Raw genomic sequence first — 23,631 nt, 5'->3', positions numbered from 1 at the left:
ATTTGCTCAAGAGAACTATATTTCAGAAAAAAACAGGACTTGACATGGACTTTATTTGACGTTTTCCATTTCATGCTACCTTGGCAAGCTGTAATGGAAAGTAGTATACAGGTTTAAGCATTAAAGCTTTTGTCCTCTCTCTTATGAGACTTAAATTCTGATTCAATCGCTTCTGAATGATCAGAAAATCTTTGAAGCGAGAGAATAATACTAAACAATTTTTCCATTCTTCTACTGAGGTGCATTCAAACTGAAATGTCTTTTTCTCAGGCATAACGATATGCAGTTTATACAGTTCCTTTTGCAGATGACAACACAATGAAAACAGCTTTCTGTACATTTTAACAGGAAACTTGAGGCTGTTTCTGACCCATGTACTGTTTGAAAAAATAACATCCTAGGTTTAAGAGACTGCTTGACCATGGAAAGTTGACCCAGAACTTTTTCCACACCATTGCATTGGTCCCTCTGTTACCTTGGCTTAAACTCAACATCCTCTAAAGCAACTGGGTTTATTAGCTTTAAGTGATCCGGCAATCAAGTCATTCAGTTGTCCAGCAATCCATACAATAATGCGTGAAAGAGCCTACATTGCAAACAAAAAATTTGAAATAAACAGAAGCTTTCTAGTTTACTGCTTGCTGATATAAGATTCTTCAGAGAGGGAAGTTAGTGTATTTTAATGTATTGTACTGCCTCCATCTATCAGTGGGTTAGATGGATAGAAAAGAGTAAGCTCTATTGAAATTCCTTTCTCCAAGGGCTGTGGTGTAATTACCGATAGGAGCGTAATTAGCTGAACATGGGCAGATAGTGCAGGTTATGTGAGGGAGAAAGAGAGACTTTAGAGAGAGTGAGTGAGCTCAAAGTGAGGTTTCCATTTAATTAGCAGGATGGCCTATGAGACAGATTGTTAAGAGAGGTCACAGTCAAAGATTGAAGAAGTGAAGAAAGAGAAAAAAAGGTTTGTTAAGATTTGGTAGAGAGCAGAAGCACCGCCAGAAGAGGCAAGGGAGCAGGAGGAGTTCAAAAAAGACAAATAGGCAATGTTAAATCCTAATATGAGGACAAGGAGCGGAGCAAAAACGAAGAATACCAATGGATAGAAGTGGGGGAAGGAAAAAGACAGTAGAGGGTTATAAATCAGGTGGAGCACTTAGTTGGTTCATGGCCATGGATAGAAACACTACTCTTGTATTCACAGTCCATTTCAAGGGAGGAGGCAGGCACTAAGGCTTGAGAGAGGCACAATATAACATTTCGTACTCAATCAGTACATTTGTCCTCCCAAGAGAATTTAAAATGGGTTTGGCTTTCAATTTAGAGGGTTAAATGTATAGCTGCTGTACTAACTCATCCCAATGGACGGTTTGAATATATGGCTGAGATCCATTCTTTGACTTGTCCCTTCACTTCCTCGATTCCCTCCGTATATTCTATCCAGCTGACTATATAGTATCTTATCAGTTGAAAATGCAGGCGAGTTTGCTTCCAAGGCTCCACTATGTAATGTACACCAATGTAGGGGATTTGCATTGCATCTCTGCTGTAATATATAATAATGTATGTAATTATCAGAGGTGGAAAGAGTACTACCCCTCCATGAATCACCACCTTAATGTGGTGGAGGGGTTTGCGCGTCCCTGGTAGGGTCTCCCAAGGCAAATTGGTCACAGGGGAGGGACCAGACGAAGAACGGTTCAAAAACCCCCTATGAAGAGGCAAGAACATGTGACAGCTACCTCACTACCCCGGATCAGGGAGACCGGGGCTACCCCCTGGAGCCAGACCTGAGGGGGATGCTCGTTGGCGAGCGTCTGGTGGCCGGCCAACTCTGCATCGCTCTTTTGCCATGTTCGTTGGTCTGAATGGGGCCCAGATTTGAACCACTCCCACGCTCACCTATACACTGAAATTGGCTCAGGGAACCAACAGCGCCCCTCCTGAAAATGTCCTGTGCAAAGCGAAACAACAGAATAGATGCAGAGGGATAGGTCTCACAAGGGTCTGCACACACACTCACCAACACACATGTATAGAGGCCCATAAGTGATGATTTATATTATATTACATTTGTAAAAGTCTATATTATAATTTTCTATTTTTCAGTCTCAGAATTCAACGTTCTCTCAACATCCACTGCAGTAGTTTACGGGGTGTGATTTTTTTTCCTTTCGTTTTTTATTTAGGCCTACATTTTTTTTACTCAATAACGGATGTGATTTTAAATGGAGAAAAAAAAGTACAATAATTACAATACAAACAAAACCTACTTAAGTAAAAGTAAAATGACATATTTTAAAAATGACTTAAAAAAGTACAAGTACACAAAAAAATTACTAAATTACAGTAATGTGTGTAAATGTAATTAGTTACTTTCCACCTCTGGTAATCAAAGTTTCAACTGCTTAATATCCTTCATAATGTATTAGATGTGTGTAGACATCCATCCATCCATCCATCCATCCATCCATTGTCTATACCGTTTATCCTGTTCAGGGTCGTGGCGGGCTGGAGCCTATCCCAGCTGTCAATGGGCCAGTAAATCACAGGGCTGACACAGAGAGAGAGACTTTACACACTCACACTCACACCTACAGGTAATTTAGAGTCACCAATTAATGGGCATGTCTTTGGACTGTGGGAGGAAGCCTGAGTAACCAGAGGGAACCCACGCACGCACGGGGAGAACATGCAAAAAGGCCTCCTTCGTCTGAGCCGGGCTCAAACTAGGAACCTACTAGCTGTGAGGTGACATCACTAACCACTGCACCACCATGAAGCCTGTGTGTAGACATTTTGCAGTGTAAATCTACCTGTTGGTGCAGTGTTTCTGGTCTTCCAGGAAAGCCCAGTGGTAGGATACAGGCAGTGGGGAGCAGTTGGTGATTGAGATTACTTTCTGAGTCTCTGTGCAGTTAAGCACACAGCCAAAATCCACTGTGGTGGAGGAGAAGTGGAGGTTGGGGAAGTGGACCTCAGCGTGCAGCTGCACCATGTCTTGCTGTGGGTGTCCTTGGTAGTGTACCTCGAGAAACTGGATGAAGATGTCAAGGAAGGAAAAGTATGCATTCAGAATAGTTGACATTACAGAAAAATGTGGAAGTACTTTAATTGTCTTAGAAACCCACTGCAGATCCTAAAACTCTGCTACTGGGAACCACTAGCACATGCTTTTAGGTATGGTGTGCTCAAAGAACATAATATGACCCCAGATTAAAAAGCAAAGCTTCAGGTGAGAGATTAAACCAATAAAAAAAAACACTTTACTGTTACCTGATCCACGATTCGTGACATCCGATCCTGACAGTAAACTGGATTAAAGCATACCCACAACTCTGCCTGCTCCCGATCACCTAAAACCACGGACTAGAAAAAGACATACAACATTTAAAAGATGTATTACATAAAGGTGTCAAAGTAATCAGGCTGTTTATTTATTTTTTTAGAGATTTGGCAGGTACACTATATATCATTGTATTAACATGAATACATATTTATTTAGATATGTTTTTAAATGTAGTCTTGTACGCGTATTAAACAATTATAACATCATGTTTTTTGATCTGATGAATACAAAAGCACAAGCCCCCAACCATTATAAAAACATCCCCACAGGTTAATGAAATGTGTAGTAATTTTGCCTCAGGCCACAGGCTTATCAAAAACTCTGCAACTCTTTAGCTTCTATCTGAGATCTGCCTGGGGCTTGAAAACCTTTTACTGTGGAATCAAATCCTACATTCAACCAACTCTTGCAATAGAAGCTAGAGCTCTGATAAATTGAAAATCTCTATTATGGTGAACTGAAACTCTATCACAGTAAAAAGGTGTTCATAATAAGCCATGCCCCTGAGTGCAAAGAATGAAAATGTTAAGTTCAAAAAGGTAAGACACATACAGAGAATCTAACTCAAAACATCTACTGTGATCATTATTGCTGAAGTGTACAAACATGTTCCACTACAGATGAGCGTGACATCACCTGCTCAGAAAGTTAATGAGTAATATTATAGTAGACAACCTTGTTTGTACCTCCATTTTGTTTTTGTTTCTGAGCCTTTAAACATGCAGAACAGGTGTTCGGTGCCACTAATTATACTGCACTCACAACAGATTAATCCAGGATTGCCATGATAGCCAATCAATGCCATTTACATTTGATTCCTTGTGAAATTTGATAAGTAATTATGCCTCTATCATCAGGGACCCTTCTCTAGATTCATTAAGCAGATATTCCAACCTCTTTAACAAGGCTCTGACCATAAACCTCAATTTTTTCTCGTGGCACCTACACACACGTCACCTTACAGATCTTTGCTGAATTGAATTTCCATCAATAGTTTTATATTAGCTCCTCAGATATTAGAAGATTTAACAGCAAGGCAAGTGGCATGACGTGTAAAATTCACAGCAAAATAGAGAGAAAGGAACATGTTATTTATATGCTTATAATTAATTTCAGAGACAAATGTACATACTACCTTAATTAGCTTCAATAGATATCAATGATTTAACACCACAGAAGCTCTTAATTTCTGTGTTTCTAAAGTAACAATCTGATATCAAAATATCAAGAAATGCCGGACTCAATGCTAGAGATCAGACACTTCCCCACAAATTAATTTAGCTAGAAAGCAACATATAATGTGAATTAGATCGACTTAGAAAACCCCAATAATTACCTCACTTAATTATTACTATAACATCACTCTACTGGTAGATGATAGAAGTTCAAATGAAGTGTCAGTTTATTATGGCGCCAAGGAAAAGTCTATGTGCCACGGAAATGAATAGGTTTCTAACTAATGGAACTGGAAATGAAAAAACAAAAAGACAAAAAAATTAGGAGTTAACTAAAAGGAAGTGATTTGTACCTTAGTGGTCACTGAGCTGTTGGCTCCCGGGGCCTCACACAGAGAGAACGGCTCTTTGAGAGAGAGCTCCATGGATAGAGACAATGAGGCCACATTCTTTAAGATCAGCTTCCCATATAGGGGCATTAGACTCTCTCCTGGGACCTGTAAGAAATAAACAATTAATTCAACAACAAAAAAACTGCTTAAAGAACAGGAAAAAAATGCTCCCTGTTTTTTACATGATGTTACATGTATCTTTAAATTACATTTACATCCCTGCCACATACATACCAATTAGAGAATTTTGTAGGCACATTATGAAGTTTCTGCACGATACAGTACAGAACTGCATGCCATAAATATATATAGTTTAACAAAAAATAATGTAGTCGGCATGAAGATGATGATCATGATCTATACACTTACCATCTGTATGTAGAAGTTCAGCTGCTTGGAAGAAAAGCTGAGCATAGGAGCAACAAAGTGACAGGTAATATCCACAGACATGATGTGCTCTTTACAGCCCTGATGACCCACAATGCCACGGCACACCAAACGCTCCCTTACATTCTGGGAAAACAATGATACACAAAAGCATGCATCTAATCAGATGGATACGCACTGGCTATGCTTATGAATTTCTGAATATGGATTTATTCACCTTCGGGCTGGTAAGCAAACTGTCTCACCTTGGGGGAATCGGAAGATCCAGTCAGCAGCATGTCAACAGAGCAGCCTGGGAGAAGCTCTACACGAGCAGGGCTAAGTCTGAACACCGACTGCTCCCTGCTAGAGGAGCGCAAAGATGTACGGTCCAGAGTTCCCTTCTTTCTGGGAGCAGAGATTGGAGGAAGGATTGTTTTGCCAGACCAGGTTCCCACCTTGCATGTTTTTGAAGACAGGGCGTCATCAATGCCCCAGTACAGTAGGTGTACTCGCTCCCCATGGTTGGTCAGCTTGAAGTGGTACTGACATGTTTCATGGCTTATAGGATGTAAAGGAACAGCAAGAAGGTGAGGCAACAAAAAAACAAACAATCATTAAGACAAAATCTCATAAGTGCAACCTATTCCATTCTACCTTAAGTATGTGCCTAGCTCAAGGCTGGGAGCAAAAGGCCTGTCACTGACAATTGTGGTGCCAGTGCCTGTGGCAGACAGAGAGATGGTGTGTGTTTGACTGTCCTGGATAGATAATTCCAGCCTGGCCTGGAAAAGAAGCGTGTCCTTCAGGTGAGCCACTACCTTGAGCTCCAGCTGGCTCTCTGGTGGCACTTCCCCCTCTCTGGGCTCAACACGCCAAAACGGCTTTTTTTGGCACTGAGGAAACAGACACACAACCAAAGTTCCTATATATATTCCAAAACTAATGAGCTTACACATTGGCTACTAAATGCTATTACTGTCTTTGTATTTGTAGAGTGGGACAGTAAGAGTTACTGCAGCTAGGTACATGACTGAAATATGATGCATGGAAATATCTCCCTTGTGGGCACTTTCACTTATCTGTGTTGCATGTGCTATTGAGGCTGCAACTTTAGATGGTTCTGGAAAGAATAATGCGTATATCAAATAGCAGCATAATCACATTTCTGTGCAGAATGAGATCCTAGAGGTTTAAGCGAAGCAGTGGCTCTCTGCCTAACATTAGGAGGTCAAAATATCTCCCTAATATGATTATGATAATGGATAGAGTATGATATACGGATGTTTACCAAGGAGTTAAGAAGTGTCGATCCTAAGGTAAAATGTGTTTTTAAAAATACGAAAACATTTTAAATGTCTCACATCTATACTCTCTTTCATGTGAGCCCAAAAAAGGAAGACTGCAAAACAAACTTGTTATTTGTTCTATTCCATAGCTCTGTAGATTGTTCGATTGCAATCTCTAAATGAAGTCCTATGTAATAAATAAATCTGATGTTCACTGTACTGTATATATCTGACCAAGCAATGGTTGGGATCACAATCAATGTTCTACAAAGCATCTCTGTTGACGGATGGCTGGAACATACATCTTTAATTGGGATTTTGAGAATAAGCCTTCTACAGATGCAGTGAAGCTTGGGGGCTTTCTCTGCCAATGGAACATACTAGATTGCTGATCAATGAAGTAAAAAATGTCTTTAATCAAATACTGGAATTGACATTTTGTTGCCTTACTGAAGAAGAGGCTGAACTGAAATAATACTGGATGAGTAAACTATGAAGATTTTGTTTGCTATCCTTAAAGTTCTGTGGAGAAAGAAAAAAGGAAAACGCTAACGACCATACAACACGTGTCTTCAGGTGTCATCGATCACTTTCTCAGCGTTTGTATTATGGGGTGAAGGAGCTGGTGAAAGCGAACTTGCTCCAGGTCGATACCAGGGTGATCATGGTAAAGGGGTGGGTGGAGTCAAAAGAGTAGAAAGACCAGCAGGGTTGACTCCCTGAAGACAGAAGCAAGATGAACTGAATCTCAATAATCTCATCAAACCTGCTGCATTCCACAGCTTGATTAGCATTGATTGTTTTTGAATGCAGCACTGGTCAGAGGGGCTTAGAATCCAAATCAGTACGATATGCTGTTCAGTTAAGAACAGTATATCAAACTGTGTAAATCCTGCAGTGGACCTGCAGTCATCACTGCAGTCTCTTGTCAGACAATATACGACAAAACAAAATCAATATATTGTAATAAGAATCGTATGTAGCTCACGTTTCTGGTTGCTAGATAACATGCAGAGTGTTTTAATGGGGTAGAAGATCTTTTTCAAAGATGGCCACTTAAAACAAAACATGCTAGTGTGAATACCTTCCACAATAACCCTGCAATCTTCAGTCATTGGGTCTATTTGTGTGGCTCTCTGCCAGCCTATTGAGCGAGATGTAATGTAATTCTAGGAGAATCTGCATCGATTGATGCCTGAGAGTGCAAGAGGGAAACTCCTTCCCTCAACACTGCCTCAGAGGAGAGGACAGGGTCATCCAACTGCAGTTATACTGGGGTTGCCTGTGTGTGTAATTTAATTGGTGTGTGTGTATGGCCGTGTCTATGGCAGCTAAGGAAGTATTAAGGGACAGTTTCAAGTTACAAGTTTGTTCCCAGTGAATATCAGGCAATGCTGATAAGGGGATGCACAGCGACTCAGGTTTAACACTGTGTAAGTGTGATAAAAAATGAAAAAAGTAGAACATGAGTATTCAATCCTAAGAGATTGATTCTTTCCCCCCTTATATATATCTTTAAATGTTAATTGTTGTAAGCAGCTGAAGTTTCAAATGAAGTATAAGAGATGGAAATAAATGTCATTAAAAAATCCAGAAGTGTGTCATTAATGGCCTTATAACTAATTAAATATAGATATAATTAGACTGCAAATTAATTAGTCACAGAAGCAGGGAAAGACACATTAAATCTAGTCACTGAATTGATAGATGGCTGGACAGGTATAAATCCACCAATATTCCACAAAATAATATGTAATAACTGTAACCAAATACCACAAGTTTTGAAGGCAAAGTAAAGTAACATCATCAGTTTTATTGTCTTTGTGTGTGCATGCCGGGCTTAGTCAGCTAAAGTGTGTGCTTAGAGGTGTGTCCATGTTTGCATGTGTTTTTACCACTCGTGCAGTGAAGCGGGCTGGAATAGGAGACTGGTTTGACAGGTGCAAGGCTCTAGTAATGTCTGTCAGAACTGGGATTGTCCCAAAGAACAACTGTGGGTTCTGAACATGAATTATCGGTCCCTGCCCAATACATGACAAGGACACCACCTGGAACAGAAAAGAACAGAGGTCGAAATTGCTTTATTAAAAATATGAATGTACGTATTAAAAGTAAAACACCATACTCGTATTTCTGGCTAAAAACCACAATTATGCCCATAAATACAACTGACCAGTGGTGGCTGGAGGCTGCCAAGCACAGCAATGCGTAGAGTTTGGTGTAGTCTTCCAACATTTTTAGCCAGCAGGAACACAGGAAGCTCCTCTGAACTATGAGGAAGAATCAGACCTCTGGGTGTTGGACAATGGAAAATCACTGACGGACTCTTTTCATATTCCTGCAACAAGGTGACACAGATAAAAAATATTTTTTTAGTTCAGGCATACAGACCCAGCTTCTAAGGATCACAAAATGATTGGTCATGGAACATTTCCTTCGCCTTGACCACATTTTTACCACAGTACAGTAAACAATTGATAGCTGGCAGACACAGTGAACTTAGCCTTGGTCAGTTGTACCTGTTATTTGTGGTTTCATGCAGCTATCAAACCTGATTAATTTGACGCTAAATATTTATCTTAATTCTATTCTTTCTTAAAAAATAATCAATGAAAAAGTATTTCAGTGATACTTGCATATACAGTAAGTGCATTCATTAAAGCGATTTTTCTGTTTAAGACATTTTAAGGCATTTTTTTATTTCTGGCAGAAATTTTGACAAAAGGCATTACCGCTTCCATGAGACTTTAACTTAGCTTTACACTGACATCACATAACCAGTACATAACTCCCAGTAAAACAAAAACTGGTCGTTTTACACTTTCTTTCTAAAGGTTAAATGAAGTGTGAAAACAGTTTTGAAGAAGATGCCCATACACAGAATCTGGTCTGTCTTGCTGTAATTGTTCCTGTTGCTCACACTACCCAGTAAACGTTTTTATCCTGAGGTGCTCACAATGTAAGTGATGGGAGTCAGTGCTCACATCCACAGTCCTTGTTCATAAAAAAAATGCATTTCAAGCTTAAATGTGGTTTTAGCATTCTGACTTTGTAAGTTCAAGTTGATCTTGTTGATGGTTTTTGTGTCTTTATTACATTAAAAGAGATTCAATATTAAATTAAGCATGCTAATGAGATTTTTAGATGCTGGTAGGCAGACTTTGCCAGTCTTAACCCTAAGCTCAGTGAACCCAGCTGCTGCTGTAGTTTTATCATTAAGGTTTGAGGTTTGTTAAGCTTTTATAGTCATGTCGCTCCCCTCTACTGCTGTGCTGAGCTGGAAATTAGCCATTGATTTAAATTATGTATGCCTGTTGGCTTTGACAGCATTTGGGCTTGTTTATATCACTTTTCTATGAGTGCCCTGTCACTTACAGTATCTGCACACACAAATAAATCATTTATTGCAATGATCTACTTAACCTGGTCAAGCACGCCATAGCAGGCAGGCAAAGAGGTGTTGTTGGTCAGCCGCATTTTCTGTTCATAGAGATGATCAAGGAAACACCTTTTAAAGTCCAAGACTGGAGTCTCCACCACAATATCAGGGACAACGCATCTATGAACAAAGAGAAATAGACGGAGTGACAGCCAGAGAATGAAGACGAGAAGAAAGGATCCAAAGCTCATTTATGAACCACAACAATAATTGCATTGCTTCATGCCAAAACTGAAGCCTATTAATTAGAGCTGATTCATAAATTTACAATGACTGTGATTGCCGTGAGGAAGTCAGATACAATTGCTCCATTCTGAGTGATGGTGCAGGTGACATACGAATGCATTATTATGCAAATTACGTTCTGAATATTTAACACATACTCCACCGATTTGTCGACACCTGTATGGAAGTTCAATGGACCACATTCACGCCTTGTCAAAGCATCAGCGACAGCCATTTGCACAGCAGAAGTTAATGCCAGAAAAAAGGCACTTTACTTAAAAAAAGCAAGTAAAATGCAAGAAAAACCTCTTCTGTTTTTAGCATCTTGTAACACAGTCGTAACACATCTAATGTCAAGGTATTTTTTTAACTTTAACGCTGAATTTTGAAGAACAGATGCTATTACATCTTAGTAGGACAGAAAGGTGGAGATTCATCTTTATTCATTCATTTTTAATGAAGAATCTTTCAAAATGGAAAGACCCAACTGTGTTACAGCACAAAGGAAAAATTCTAGAAAACTGACCTAATAATCAGTTTAGGGACTTAATGTGCAAAGCCTAACCTCACTTTTGCTGCAACTTGGAAGAGACCCTCAGCTAACTTCAGCTCATGAGTATGTTTGAGTATGTTTACGCATTATAGAGTGAGAATATGTTGACTTCTGTAACTGTGTCTGACCTGGCATTAATAGGCAGAGTCATGATCTCCTCACCGACACCCTCAACATCCACCACCAGCGCTAGCCTGTATCTCCTGACTGTGTTTGAACACAGCGTCAACTGTTGAAGAATACATATATAAATAATGAGACCACAGATTAAAATGAAAAACTGAGTATTCCTTACATCAACACCAGTGAGCATATTTAAGACATCTACTGATGTCTTTATGATAATCTAAGTAAATCAACTAATGGCTCTAGATCCATAGTAAAAGCAGAGACCTGAAACAGATGTCTAACTTGTGACCCTACGTTAACTGTTGAAATATGAGCTTATTTTTATAAAGACATACTACTTGTACAGCTTCAACAAAGGTCTTACAAAGTCTTGTAATATGCTGCTAAGATAGCTAAATTAATTTGAATGTGCCTCCTACCGTTTGTTAGTTAACTGTACCTTTATGCTGACATCTGACATGGCACGCACAGACCCAGCTTCGGGGCTGATGTTGAACTCCACTGGATGTGTTCGCAGATCTCTAGTGGTGCCGCCTTGCCAATTGGAACAACTCACACTGGAAGATCCCAGTCCATCTCCCGGGACACGCAGGACGAAGTTCATGGGCACAAAGGAGGTGTTGAAGAGTGAACAAATCAATGTTTGTGGGATGCCTGCATAGAGGTATACAGACAGAGAAAAAGAGGGTCAAGATGAGAAAAGGGAGAACAAAGAAAAACAAAGAGGCTTAAGTGGAATTTTTTATGAACTTAGTGTTTCTCCCAAATGTAATAAATGTTTTTTTTAGCAAATTAAACATAACAAAACAAGTAAATATTAACTCACCAAAGGCTACATCTCCAAAATTGAACTCTGAAATATTGAAATGGAATGTGGGACCAATGACACAACCCCTGAAATAGAAGACAAAGGCATGAGCAATAAGAAACCTTGGGAACAACAAAGACAAGTTAAAGAAAACTAAAGAATTCCCTTGTACTGTCAGCATAGTGGAAAGTGAAAACTTTTTATATTTGCTTTAATAAAGCTGAATATTCCACGACAATTTGAGTCAGATTTATCCCCTAACTTCACCTGAAGGTCAAGGTAAGTGGTTTAGGCTGTCCTGTGACAGTTAGCAGCAAGTCCTCAGAGAAAGTTCCCAAGATTCGACTGTGGAAGGTCACTGTCACAATCTGGTTGGCCCCAGAGGGAACAACACCTTCCTCAGGACTGAAGGAGAAACAGCGTCCAAAAGTGGTATCAGGGCTTGACAAGCTGAAAGGGGCGTCAGTCAGTCCTGTGTTAGAAACCAGCACCTGGAAAAAGAGAAGTATGCACAGATTCAACAATAAAAGCAGGCTCATTATCCACTTGAGTTCATCATCATTTCACACACTTATTATAGCACAAAGAAACTGTAAACATTGTTATAACATTGGAAATGTAAACTGTTTCATTTGTATTTGTATAGTATTTACAATAACAGAAACCCAAATAGGATCATGTAAACACAAAATGTAACATGAGTATGTGGTTCATACATTAAATGTCGTTATTTTCACATATAAATACACAAGGTACAGTTAGAATTACATTTCTGCAAAAATATTGGCAAAAATGGTATAATAAGTCTTTTTTTCAAATAATACAAAACATCATAATGCGACTGTGCCTCAGTGGTAGAGTCGGCTGTCTATAAATCAGCAGGTTGGGGGTTCCATCCCTGGTTGCTACAGTCACATGTCGAAGTGTCCTTGGGCAAGACACTGAACCCCAAATGGCTCCCTGTGGCATAGCCATCGGGTATGAATACATAGATCCTGATTGGACCCTGGCACTTAGGCCATTGCTATCAGTGTGTGAATGGGTGAATGTGACATCTTGTGTAAAAGCACTTTGAGTGTTCGGAAGACTAGAAAAGCGCTATATAAGTACAGTCCATTTGCCATTTACCATTTGCTAGTGAGTGACTTGGCTGACTGTGTTGGGCCCAAAGTTGTTATTCTTCACAATAACAGAAAGTTATACTGACATTCTTATATCATACGCTTTAAAAACAGGAATATTTCTTGCATTTTTACTGCACTGCATTATGTTTTCTTGCTCTCACCCAGTTTGAAAAAGTGGATTGTCCATTTTCTTTGATTCATTATTTCTACAGCCTAAACTAGGAGAAAAGATTTACTATAAACATAGGGAGAGGATGCTGCACACAAGCTGTTCAGAAACACCACATTCAGAAACTGCATACATCAAGCTAACCAGCATGTCCTGGCTGATCATTTTCTGTTGGGACACAACAGTTTGGCTTAACCTTTCTTACCTCATATTTGTCTTTGTCACCAATGAATACATTTTTCATGTCCATCAGGTTATAGTTGAGCTGGAGTTTAGGTCCCATGCCCTCACCCTTTATTGTCAGAGGTAAACGAGATTCACGGCCTGAGTGCAGACAGAGAGACAGACAGATATAGGGATATACAGTATTCTTAATGAAGTTACAGACAGAAAAGACATACTGAAGGTTCAGTGAAATGGAAACAAAAACATAAGAGGAATAATAACAGAAATTATTTAAACTGACAACTTGCTACTTAAAAAATATATATATTTTAAATAAATTTATATTTTTTATTGAGGTGAATTAGAAAAGTTGCTTTTATGTTTCTAAGCACTGCATCAAAAAGCAATCCACATTCACAATTTCTAAATAGTTGACTTTGCTGCAGCCTCTAGATGTCTCTCTCTGTGAAATTATTAAAGGGCATGCAAGGTCTTTCTCTCAGATCTGCTTAGTAAGTTTCTAAGGCTTTTTGCAACATGAGAAATTGGGGTACAGTACTCTGCAGTCCTGCTGTCATTGACCTATGCTGGCCAGGTCGTCACCTGCCTCAGAAAACATGGAAATTCATGTAAATCTGGCCTCCGGCTCAGAAAACACACGTGACGGCCACATGCAAATTTCCTAACAACCTTTCACAACCACCAGGATGAGTTAAATGTATTGAAGCCTCATGACTGCTTGTAAATATATGAAAATTAGATCAAGTGGCAATGAGCCGTGCAGTGGTTTAAATATTTAGGCAGATTTAAGGGCTCTTCAGCTGGTTGAGCTTCAACCAAATAGATTGTTGATATCTCACACTGAAGGAGACGGGAAACAAAAGAGAGACAAAGCTGAGAGGAGCAGTTGTCCTCTGACATTAAATAAACAGACTGACAGGTTTTGCCACCCAGAATCTTTCTGTCTAACCTTTGTCTGCACCAACCCGCTGAGGGAAGGAGAATCTTTTATGAAAAGCTATCGATTTACAGCAGGAGTGTGCTGTCTGCTTTAAGTTGTTAAACAATCAATTCCAAGGTGTTAAAGGACAAACAATAGAAAAGAGTTATCCTCGAGTTCTAAGATTGCTTTTGGTTCAAGAAACAATCTGTAACTTGTGTTAAGCGTCACTATAAATTAGCTTTAAGTGTAAGTCTTAATACAGATTCTTTGTTTGACATTCAACCTAACCTGATCCCAAATCCCACCCTTACCCAGACATGTCACCAAGTTTATCATTATACTAACACTGAAAATGTAACTTGGAAACTCACCATAGCTTTATACACTGGACAAATTAGGCCTTCTATCTCATATACTGTATCTAGATCAAATTGAGATGGAATATGTTTCACACCATGAAGTAAAATGCATCTTCCTTGATCATATTTGATTTATGAGTTTGAGACTTTAACAACAGATACAATGGACAAAACCAAATGTGTGAATAGAGAAAGAACTGTGGAAGCAATTTCATTTCACAGGCATGTTTTTAAATATAAAAAAAACTACAATGGCAATAAATCAGATTCTGATCATTTGGTTAATGTATTGTAATGTTTCATGCAATGCTGTTTTGTGAAACATTGGTGAGTGTTGTATTTTGTAGCTAGACACTGACCTGCAACATCACAATAAATGGTTTGTTCATACAGTGTGGCCCCCTCTGGCTTGAAGACAATGTTGAACTGTGCTGTCATGTTTGGCCATATTTCACCCTCCTGAGCCATATGAAGACAGGTAGAAAAACAGCTTGTTATTTTACTAGTAGGATAAAACCACATACACACACACACACACACACACACACACGTGCAGTTAGTGCATTTTGCTCACACAAATTAAATAGATGTTTTTGAGGACCTGATGTGAAGAGTGAATGGAAAAGAGAGGGCATTTTTTGAAGTTCAGATGCAGTCATATCAGTGCAAAAAACAATGTGGAAGCTAACTGGTACTTTAATCTACCACAACTATAAACACACTAAAAATGTACTGTGTGACTGTATGTGTGCATGGGTGGGTGAGTGGGAAAAATGTGCTTTGACTGTAGACCATTTCTCTCTTAAATGCCTTCTCAAAGTTTGTGTTGTGACTGGCCTACAGACTGTTTACTCTCTCTGCCGCACTCTCTCTTTCCTGCCCTCTTCTGTTTTTTTATTTTTTGCCTCTTCTCTCTCTTGACCCAGGGAACATGGCTGAGCTAAGCGGAGGAGACACCGGCAGGAAAAAGGGAAGGCGGTGTCAGAACAGGTCAGGCTACCTTAGGGTCCCTGGGCAGAAAGGGGCCTACAGTATTCCCTACCCGACTGTCAGTGAGCAGTCAGACTCAATTTATATGCAAACAACACACCTGAATCTTACTTCTTTGTTAAAGATCGAATCACTGAGTTGTTTTTTGGGGGGGAATCAACAAGGGCAGAATTGGTAATAAAGAATGTAGGGAGAAGTGTCCTTCAACGTAAAGACCTCTTTTCGTATATCAGAGTGCCCCTTGATGAGCTACTGAATCCCTGCCAGCACAAACAAGGCTGTATATGTATGTTTTCCCCTTGGCAGTATTATATTATACAGATATCTCTCAAGGAGTTGTCAGTCTTTACAAGGAGACAAACAAGGAATATCCAAGAGTAGGGTGCGGCTCGAACGATTAGTTGTTGATGAGAATGGGCCAGAGGGAGAGCATGTAACACAGACACAGACAGACATACCGCTGGTTCCACAGTTATGCAGCCGTGTGAGAGGGCAAGGAGGTGGTCCTTCACAGCCTGGCTTCTGCATTCCTGCAAGGCTCTGGACAGCAGCGGGAGGCAATGGATTGCTGTTGAATCGGACTCACACTGATAAAGTAATCGCTCCATCTCCTCCTCCTCTTTTTGTTGGAGCACTGAGTTGTCCCTAGAGAAAAGTATGAAGGAAGGGAAGGTGAAATAAATAAAAAAAACAGAGGAAAACAAGAAGGGGAGGAGAGAAAAGAGGAAAAGAGAAGAACAAAGAGTAACTAACAGAAGTGATGGAACCCTGAGCTATTTCTGGCAACACATTCTGTAGTAAAGAAAAAAAATACAGCAGGTAATTTTACTTGCTACATGAATACACATCGAAAACAAAGGTTAGCTTGTACAGAACACACTTCTAAAAGAAATTTGATCAAAACCGTAACACTGCAATATTTGTGTTACCCAAGGGAAAAAGTAGGACACAAACAGATCGTCACTAAAAAGTTGAGTTATCTCAATTTACCCATTACATTTTTGTGCTAAATCATTTATGAGCATACCTCAATAAATGAAGGGCCTCCTCTTGCAGGCTGCGCCATGCTGTCCAACAGTACTTTAGAGGGATATCACTCCTGTTGATGAGGGACACTGTGTGTACACTGGCCATGGAAACGTAAGTCTTTTTCAACAGAACAAAGTCAGGCTCAAGATGGATGTCCACCTCCTCACAAGCCCCATACAAGCCGATGTACACATCTTCACCTGGGCATGAACACATGAAAACAGCAAAAATGCTCAAGTGCACACACAACCATCATTTCACAGAAGAGCATAAAAGTGTTTTTACAGTCTGGCTATGAACTATTAGTTAAAGCTTGCATTGTGGACTAACGCAACAATAATGATTATGATAGCTGAGGAAATTATGTATCCAGTTTAAAGCAATGCCCTGAAGAAGTAAGCTGAGTCAGGAGTCATTTGTTTCCCCTCAAATAACCATCAAATATTCAGTCAACACGTAGTTCCTGTGTGATAACACACAATGCCTTTCCCCAAAAAATATAGGATTATAACTGTATATCTGTATCATAAATGTGTTTATGGTATGTTATGGTACAGATTTTATGGATAGCTGCACAGTGATGTAGTGGTTAGGGCTTTCGCCTCACAGCTTCCTGGTTCATACGTGGGGGCAAGTCTGTGTGGAGTTTGGATGTTCTCCCCGTGCATGTGTGGGTTCCCTCCAGGTACTCCAGCTTCCTCCCACAGTCCAAAGACATGCTTGTTGGGTTAATCGGTGACTCTAAATTGCCTGTAGGTGTGAACGTGAGCATGAAAGGTTGTCTGTGTCAGCCCTATGATTGACTGGGGACCTGTCCAGGGTAGATCACACCTCTAGCTCAATGACGGCTGGGGTAGGCTCCAGCCCCCGTCGACCCTGAACAGGTTAAGTAGTATAGATGAATTGATGGATCGTAAAAGCTTGATCTTCCAGTCTTAGATTACACTTATATCTGTTCCTTTAATTTGTTTGAATAGTGCATATCACTGTAGATCAAGGAAAATATTATTATATATATTTAAATGATAGCTTTGTAAAAAAAAAACTCAGACTTAAGGTGAAGAAGGTAAGAGAAGCGTTTAAAAGATAAGAAGCACATTGTGGGTAAAAAAAAAAAAAGCCCATGCTCATCAAAACAACTTCAGACACATTCATGTCCATATGCTCTCTTTGTTGTCATGAGCGGCTGTGGCTCATTGGTAGAGTCAGTGGTCTCTCATTGGAAAGTTGGGGGTTTAATACCTGACTGCTACAGTCCTCATGTGTCAATTTGGTGTGTCAATTTGCAATTGGTGTGTGACTGTGTGTCTCCTGATTGGAGTTTGGAGTTTTCATTGCAGCCTTTGCCATCAGTGTATAAATGTGAGTGTGAAAGAGTGCATTTGAGTGGTCGGATGACTAGAAAAACACGGTATAAGTGCAGTCCATTTACCATAAATAAGACATGAGTAGTAGGTTTGAAAGAAGATGGGGTGTTTTGATTATATTATAAGAAATGTCCAATGTTCCAAAGTGGGAGCCAATAACCCACAACCTTAAACGTAGCAGTAGTGTGATTTGTGTTAAAATTACATTTGAACGTCTTAGTCTGAGAAGTCTACCAACACTTTTCATGATAGTGTTGCCCTTTCTCTTTGCCTCATGTTTGCAACACGACACATACCATGACACAAACTAATTTATTTTTGCTCTGTATTTAACAAGCAAGCGAACTTGGATCTAATTCATAATTAAAGCACTGCCCTAAAGTTGTAGTTGCATGGGGAGAGAAACTTACACACTGATGTACTGTACATAGAGCAGGCAAATGGTGGCTGCACAGCACAACAAAATTCTATCCGCTGATTAGCCACTATATCTCCTCTGGGAGTCTCGGGCCTAATGTGGGCAGTGGGTAGAGGAGAAACTCACAGAGGAGTCAAGGACACACTGCAAAGTCTAACTTTGAAAGACTGGAGCTGGATCAAAAGGAGCCTCGCACAGAGATTAAAATGGCTCTCAAAATATCCTGGAAATCTGGCATCCAAAACAACCAACTCAATGCTGCCAAAGTCTCTCTGAGTTGCAGCACTGTGAAATATGTTTAATATAGACATGAATAATACAATAATACAATAAGACAATAATAACACATGATGATGATTCTCTGACTTAACTTCTTCGAGGTAAAGTTTCAAAACACAAGCAGAAAGACACAGAATCCTTTATGGTTTATAAGTCTCTGTGGTAGCAACAAGATCTTAGCATCCCAGTGCGCTCACTCCCAACAGTCAGACAAAGAGCAACAATGACCAGCAGCAAATATCAGATGCAAAACAAGGTTTTGAATAAAACCATAAGGGCTTATGTAAATGTAGTGAGTGTTTGTTTACATTCAAATCAGACGGACTGAAGCTTTATCCTGGAAAAACATGCTGATTATTCTGAGATTACTTATATTTCTATAACTATGTAAGTTACATTTGTGAGAACAAATGTCCAAAGCAACACAAACACACGCACACGCACACACACACACACACACACACAGGCGACTCTTCTGGGCACAATAAAAGGGGATGTCTGAATTCTGATTTTGCTCTAACAGTGCAACAATGGTTGTCTTCTCCCTGTGATTCTGTGGTTCGTAATTCCTTTGATATAAAATTTCCCTAGCTTGAATGAAAACACAGATAACTTGGTCAATATAAATCAAGAGGAATTAGAACTGAGATTAAAGAGAATTGGAGGATTTTTGTCATTTGTAAGCACTGCACCTCATTGCGCCAAAGGGATATTTCACTCTCTTGTGATTGTAGTGTTTTTCAAAGCTTGTCTCCGTCCAAAACAACCATGGAGACTTGCCATTATTAGTTTTAGCTGATTTTGTTTCCTCAAGCTGATTGCGCATCAAGTGCACAAAAAGACATAGTGGGTATAATACATTTTGCCTGCAATTAGTGAGTGTAGAGATATTTATTTTTCAGAACATTTTTCATTAAACCTGGTTTTCATTAAATCTGGTTATTAAGTCTTGTGATGATACATTGCGGGCGGGACAGTCCTCTCTTGGGCATTATGTATTATAATTAATTTTACATGTAAACGACTGGATTTCCCATCAAAGCAAAATCAACTAAGTTCATAAATGCCAATAGTCTGCCACGAATTTGTATTTCTTCATTTTTATTTTTTCATGCAGAAGGTTATACTTATTTTTACTTTGTAGGAGGCATTATAAACATGTGTTTAACATGTTACATTTGCAGGTCTAAACTGCTGCTGCATGTATTACTTCCTACAGGGGGCGCATGTGTAGAAGTAGTCTGACCCACCAGCCACTCATCCCCCACTCTGGTGTAAAATCTTCACTAATTGTGAATGAGAGTGTGGGTAAATTAAAATTCAAGTTTTCATGAGGGAAAGTCAAATGACGCATAAAATGCCCCTTTTTATGGGGGAATGTACAATAATGAAGAAGAAACCCTGAGTTAACAAAGTCAGTTGATAACAACCTTTATGACAGCTTCATGTCTGACTTGGTTTTTAGGTCTACAACAGCTCACACACTATAAGAATCTACACTACATCAAACCAAACCAAGGGGAAAGGACTCCTTTGTGACTGTTCTAAAGAAAAACTCAATAATGATCAACCACAGCGCTGACAATTTTCTGAAGATTAATCTGCCACAACAATAAGCATCTGTGTTGAATTTTCTTAGGATAACCATCCCATTAAGTTTCAAGCCCCGTTCAACGTAGACTGCAAAAGAGAACTTTTAATCCATCTCTGCCTGAGCTGGAACACAAGTGAGCAGATGTGATTAATTGCAAGATGAGATACCTCATTCCTGACTAGCATTAAAGCCTTAGCAGTAGTAAAACTCTCACAGTGTGACTTATTTAGCTTTAAGAGGCATCGACAACAAACAGTCCAGGTTGAAGGAAACAACCAACAAGACAGTGAAGAATGAGGGCTGGTTAAATCTTTACAATAACCAGATGTGCCCGATAGTAAAAACACATATTAGAATTCAGGAAATGCTTACATTTGTTTGCAACGGGCAATTATCACAGAGACATTGAAATCATGTGCTTAAAAGCAGCAAGAAGGGGCACATAAAAGTCTGGCACAGCTCCATAAGAAGGCCAGTTCTCTCTGATGGAAAGACAGGGAAGCTATGAGATACCATCAGATGAAGAAGAAAAGAAAACATAGAAAACATAGAGGACGGAGGATGAGTGATAGAAGGAAATGAGGGAGAAAGAAAGAAGAATTGTCGAATATAGAAAGAAAAGCAATTATCTCCCAGCATCCGGATGCTATGACAGCAGTTGACAGGCAGGGAGAGCTGCAGCTTATTGCTAAGCTTTCATCAATGCTGGCCACCAACCAGCCCCCCCCAACCCACCACTCCCCCACCATGCTCACTTCCTCTTCCCATAATTCCTCTATGTACAAAGCAAAGGAACTTCTCAACCCCCTCAGCTAACTTTGATTACAGCACAAACAGCAGCTCTGCAGTATGTGTGTATGTATGAGTGTGTGCCTGTACTTTTTGTGTGTGTGTGTGTGTGTGTGTGTGTGTGTGTGTGTGTGTGTGTGTGTGTGTGTGTGTGTGTTTCGTTTGTGTGCAACTACTTGCTGTTTGTGTGCGTCTGTGCTGCTTTTCTAAAAGGCTGCTCTGCTGAAGTCCCTTTGGTGCTCTAGCCCTGTCAAAGCAGATGCCTCAGCGCTGCCTAAGAGCTGTCCGTCTTTTCATTTAAACCAGCAGCAGTGACAGAGGAAGGGATGGTGCAGGGAGAGGGAGGTTACTGGAGCAGCACAAAGTCTCTACTCACGTTTAAGACAGAACAAGCAAACTATTACTTTTCAAAGCTACATAGGCGTTTAAGTGACAATGGGAAATAAAGATACAGTGTGTATCCATGGAGCTATGGTGTACATGCAAATAGACATGCTACACACTAACACACGCATGCACACGCAGCCAGTTTATGCTGAATTCTCCAACGACCCCTCAGCAGAGTCAAGCCTTTTGCAGCATACTGATCTGAAACATACATGAGCATGAGGGAGTCAGGGAAAGGTGCTAAATTAAAAATGATAGTCTCTTGACGGGCTGTAAGTGGTGTTCTGGACCTTTGCTGGCCCTCCCATTATAAAAGCTTAATGCTGCTGCACACTGCCACTGTTTCCACTCCTTCAGCAGACCTGCCTGTTTATGTAGCCACACAGCCCCTCTGCACCTTTAAAGGTCACAAAACACAGAAATTATTTTACAGTGGTCAAAAAATGAAAAACAAAACTCCTGCACTTTTTTTACTCAAAACAATCATCATTAAAAACCTATACATAAATATTTTATCAGGTCTCTCTCTTCTAGGGGAATGGCATCACAATAATTAAAAGATAAAGTCAAAATTGATGAATATGAATCTAGAGTCAAAACAGTCCAGCTCTTATCCAGCATTATCCAATCATAAACAAGTAGTTTTTCACAAGGTGACTTTCCTGTAGTAGAGTTTCATAGTTCAACTGATAACAGAATAATGGCCGTGTCATCATGCCACTGAATTTTCCATCACATACACACACACTTAAACACACACAGTGCTTCACAGTAAAAAAGGGGGTAGTGCACTGTGGAATATCCACCCAGGTGATGCATATCTAATGAGCATAAACTCAAGTCCCTTTTCTGCATGCTACACAGCTGTTCTACTGTATTTGTTTAGCACCATGGGATGTTTCTATGAAGACGACTTTTAGGGAGCTATATAGCTGAAATGAGCTCTGGAGGACACTTTGATGTGCCAAGCTCGGGTCAGGAGTAAGCCTGATTTGCTTTTGATTGAAGTCTCCTCTTGGTTAATCAGCCTGGCCTGTCACGTTTGCTATTGCTATTTTCAGCTACTAATGTTTAGCCGTGAGTTCCGTCCTAAACCCAACAACATAATGTTACTAACACCTCCTTAATTCATGTAGGATGTTTAAAACAGGTTAAACTAATTAAAAGAAAAATAAATCACAAACTAAGCCTCAGTTAAATCACTACAGTTTTCTTGTTTTACCTCTAATTGTTCCCCTTGTGAGTTGACAGGAAAAGTCAAATATTTGTCTTCATGCCTTTGATGTTAATGAGTCTGGCTAATTGTGCATGCAATAAAGGCTGACCTAAAACCCTGTGACCACTGAGTGTTAAACTACAGTAAGTGTGCTGATCCATGGATCCCTCAAAAATGCTTTTAACAAGAGGATCACATATGAGCAGATTTATAACCAAAGAAATTGGAAGACATAGATAGTACCATCAGTGGTCATTAAAAAAAGCATTTATCAAGCACCTCATAAAATAAAACATAACTGACCGAAAAAAAACAGGATCAATGATTTATTAGTTTACCGCACTGAGCAGAGTGAGTCTCTAAAGCAGAACAAACCAGATAAACTATTATGAAATAATCAACAAAGAACAGTCTTTTCAAGTTAATCATTTGAGTTGTTTACTGCAGAATTAAGTTCACCACAGCTCAAATGGGTGATTTGTTTCTATTGAATGACAACATTTACTCTTATACCTTCATCATCATAAAAGATACGTAAAGTCGAATCATACTATCAGTAACACTGATGTATAAGCAGTGTTAGTCCTCTGTTTTCTTTTTTCATGCTTTAGAATGAAAATTATCAAACTTTGAATAGTCATTTGCAAAAGGTGGAGCCAGGAATTTATCTAATAATTTACTATGCAGAGACAACCATGAGATAGTGTATGCTAAGCCCATTAAGACGTAATTTGAGAAGAAATCAGAGCTGCTGAGGAGAGGAAAGCAGGGGAGAGGAGAGGAGAGGAGAGAAAAGAGAGATAACAGGCCCTCAGAGAGAGCTTTTCTAGGCAGTAAATACTATACCCCTCAGCCATCATAACTCCCCAACCATGTTCACATTGCAAGTCCCTCAGGATGTTATAGATTCTCCTCTCATTATTATTACTTATGTCACCTTTGACTTCATGGCCACAAGCACACACAACCAGACAGATACCCACACAAGCCCCAAAGTACCTCATTAGTAACTTCTCTTGTGCTACTTTCAAGGTTAAAGTATCATTGTGAATCCAACACCAGCCAAATTCATACAGG

At 39.6% G+C, this 23,631-nt stretch overlaps 1 protein-coding gene across 1 annotated transcript in view; it reads right to left on the bottom strand.

Moving 5' to 3' along the window:
- The window catches only part of hydin (HYDIN axonemal central pair apparatus protein), a 77,906-nt gene that overhangs the window by 40,733 nt on the left and 13,542 nt on the right, over nucleotides 1-23,631 (bottom strand). The window contains 18 exon segments of the mRNA XM_069687047.1: nucleotides 2,817-3,037; nucleotides 3,277-3,369; nucleotides 4,878-5,021; nucleotides 5,286-5,421; nucleotides 5,541-5,843; nucleotides 5,940-6,178; nucleotides 8,467-8,619; nucleotides 8,745-8,909; nucleotides 9,995-10,130; nucleotides 10,917-11,017; nucleotides 11,357-11,571; nucleotides 11,744-11,811; nucleotides 11,993-12,216; nucleotides 13,224-13,342; nucleotides 14,845-14,944; nucleotides 15,934-16,015; nucleotides 16,064-16,120; nucleotides 16,503-16,704. Coding sequence (XP_069543148.1) covers nucleotides 2,817-3,037; nucleotides 3,277-3,369; nucleotides 4,878-5,021; nucleotides 5,286-5,421; nucleotides 5,541-5,843; nucleotides 5,940-6,178; nucleotides 8,467-8,619; nucleotides 8,745-8,909; nucleotides 9,995-10,130; nucleotides 10,917-11,017; nucleotides 11,357-11,571; nucleotides 11,744-11,811; nucleotides 11,993-12,216; nucleotides 13,224-13,342; nucleotides 14,845-14,944; nucleotides 15,934-16,015; nucleotides 16,064-16,120; nucleotides 16,503-16,704 — 2,758 coding nt within the window.

The sequence above is a fragment of the Semicossyphus pulcher genome, unplaced genomic scaffold, assembly GCF_022749685.1.
Source record: "Semicossyphus pulcher isolate SPU_LCO1_2020_fin unplaced genomic scaffold, fSemPul1.0.p SCAF_8, whole genome shotgun sequence".
In the NCBI taxonomy this organism is placed as follows: domain Eukaryota; kingdom Metazoa; phylum Chordata; class Actinopteri; order Labriformes; family Labridae; genus Semicossyphus; species Semicossyphus pulcher.
Note: the sequence above shows the minus strand (reverse complement) of the source record. Positions and strands in the feature narration are given on the sequence as shown.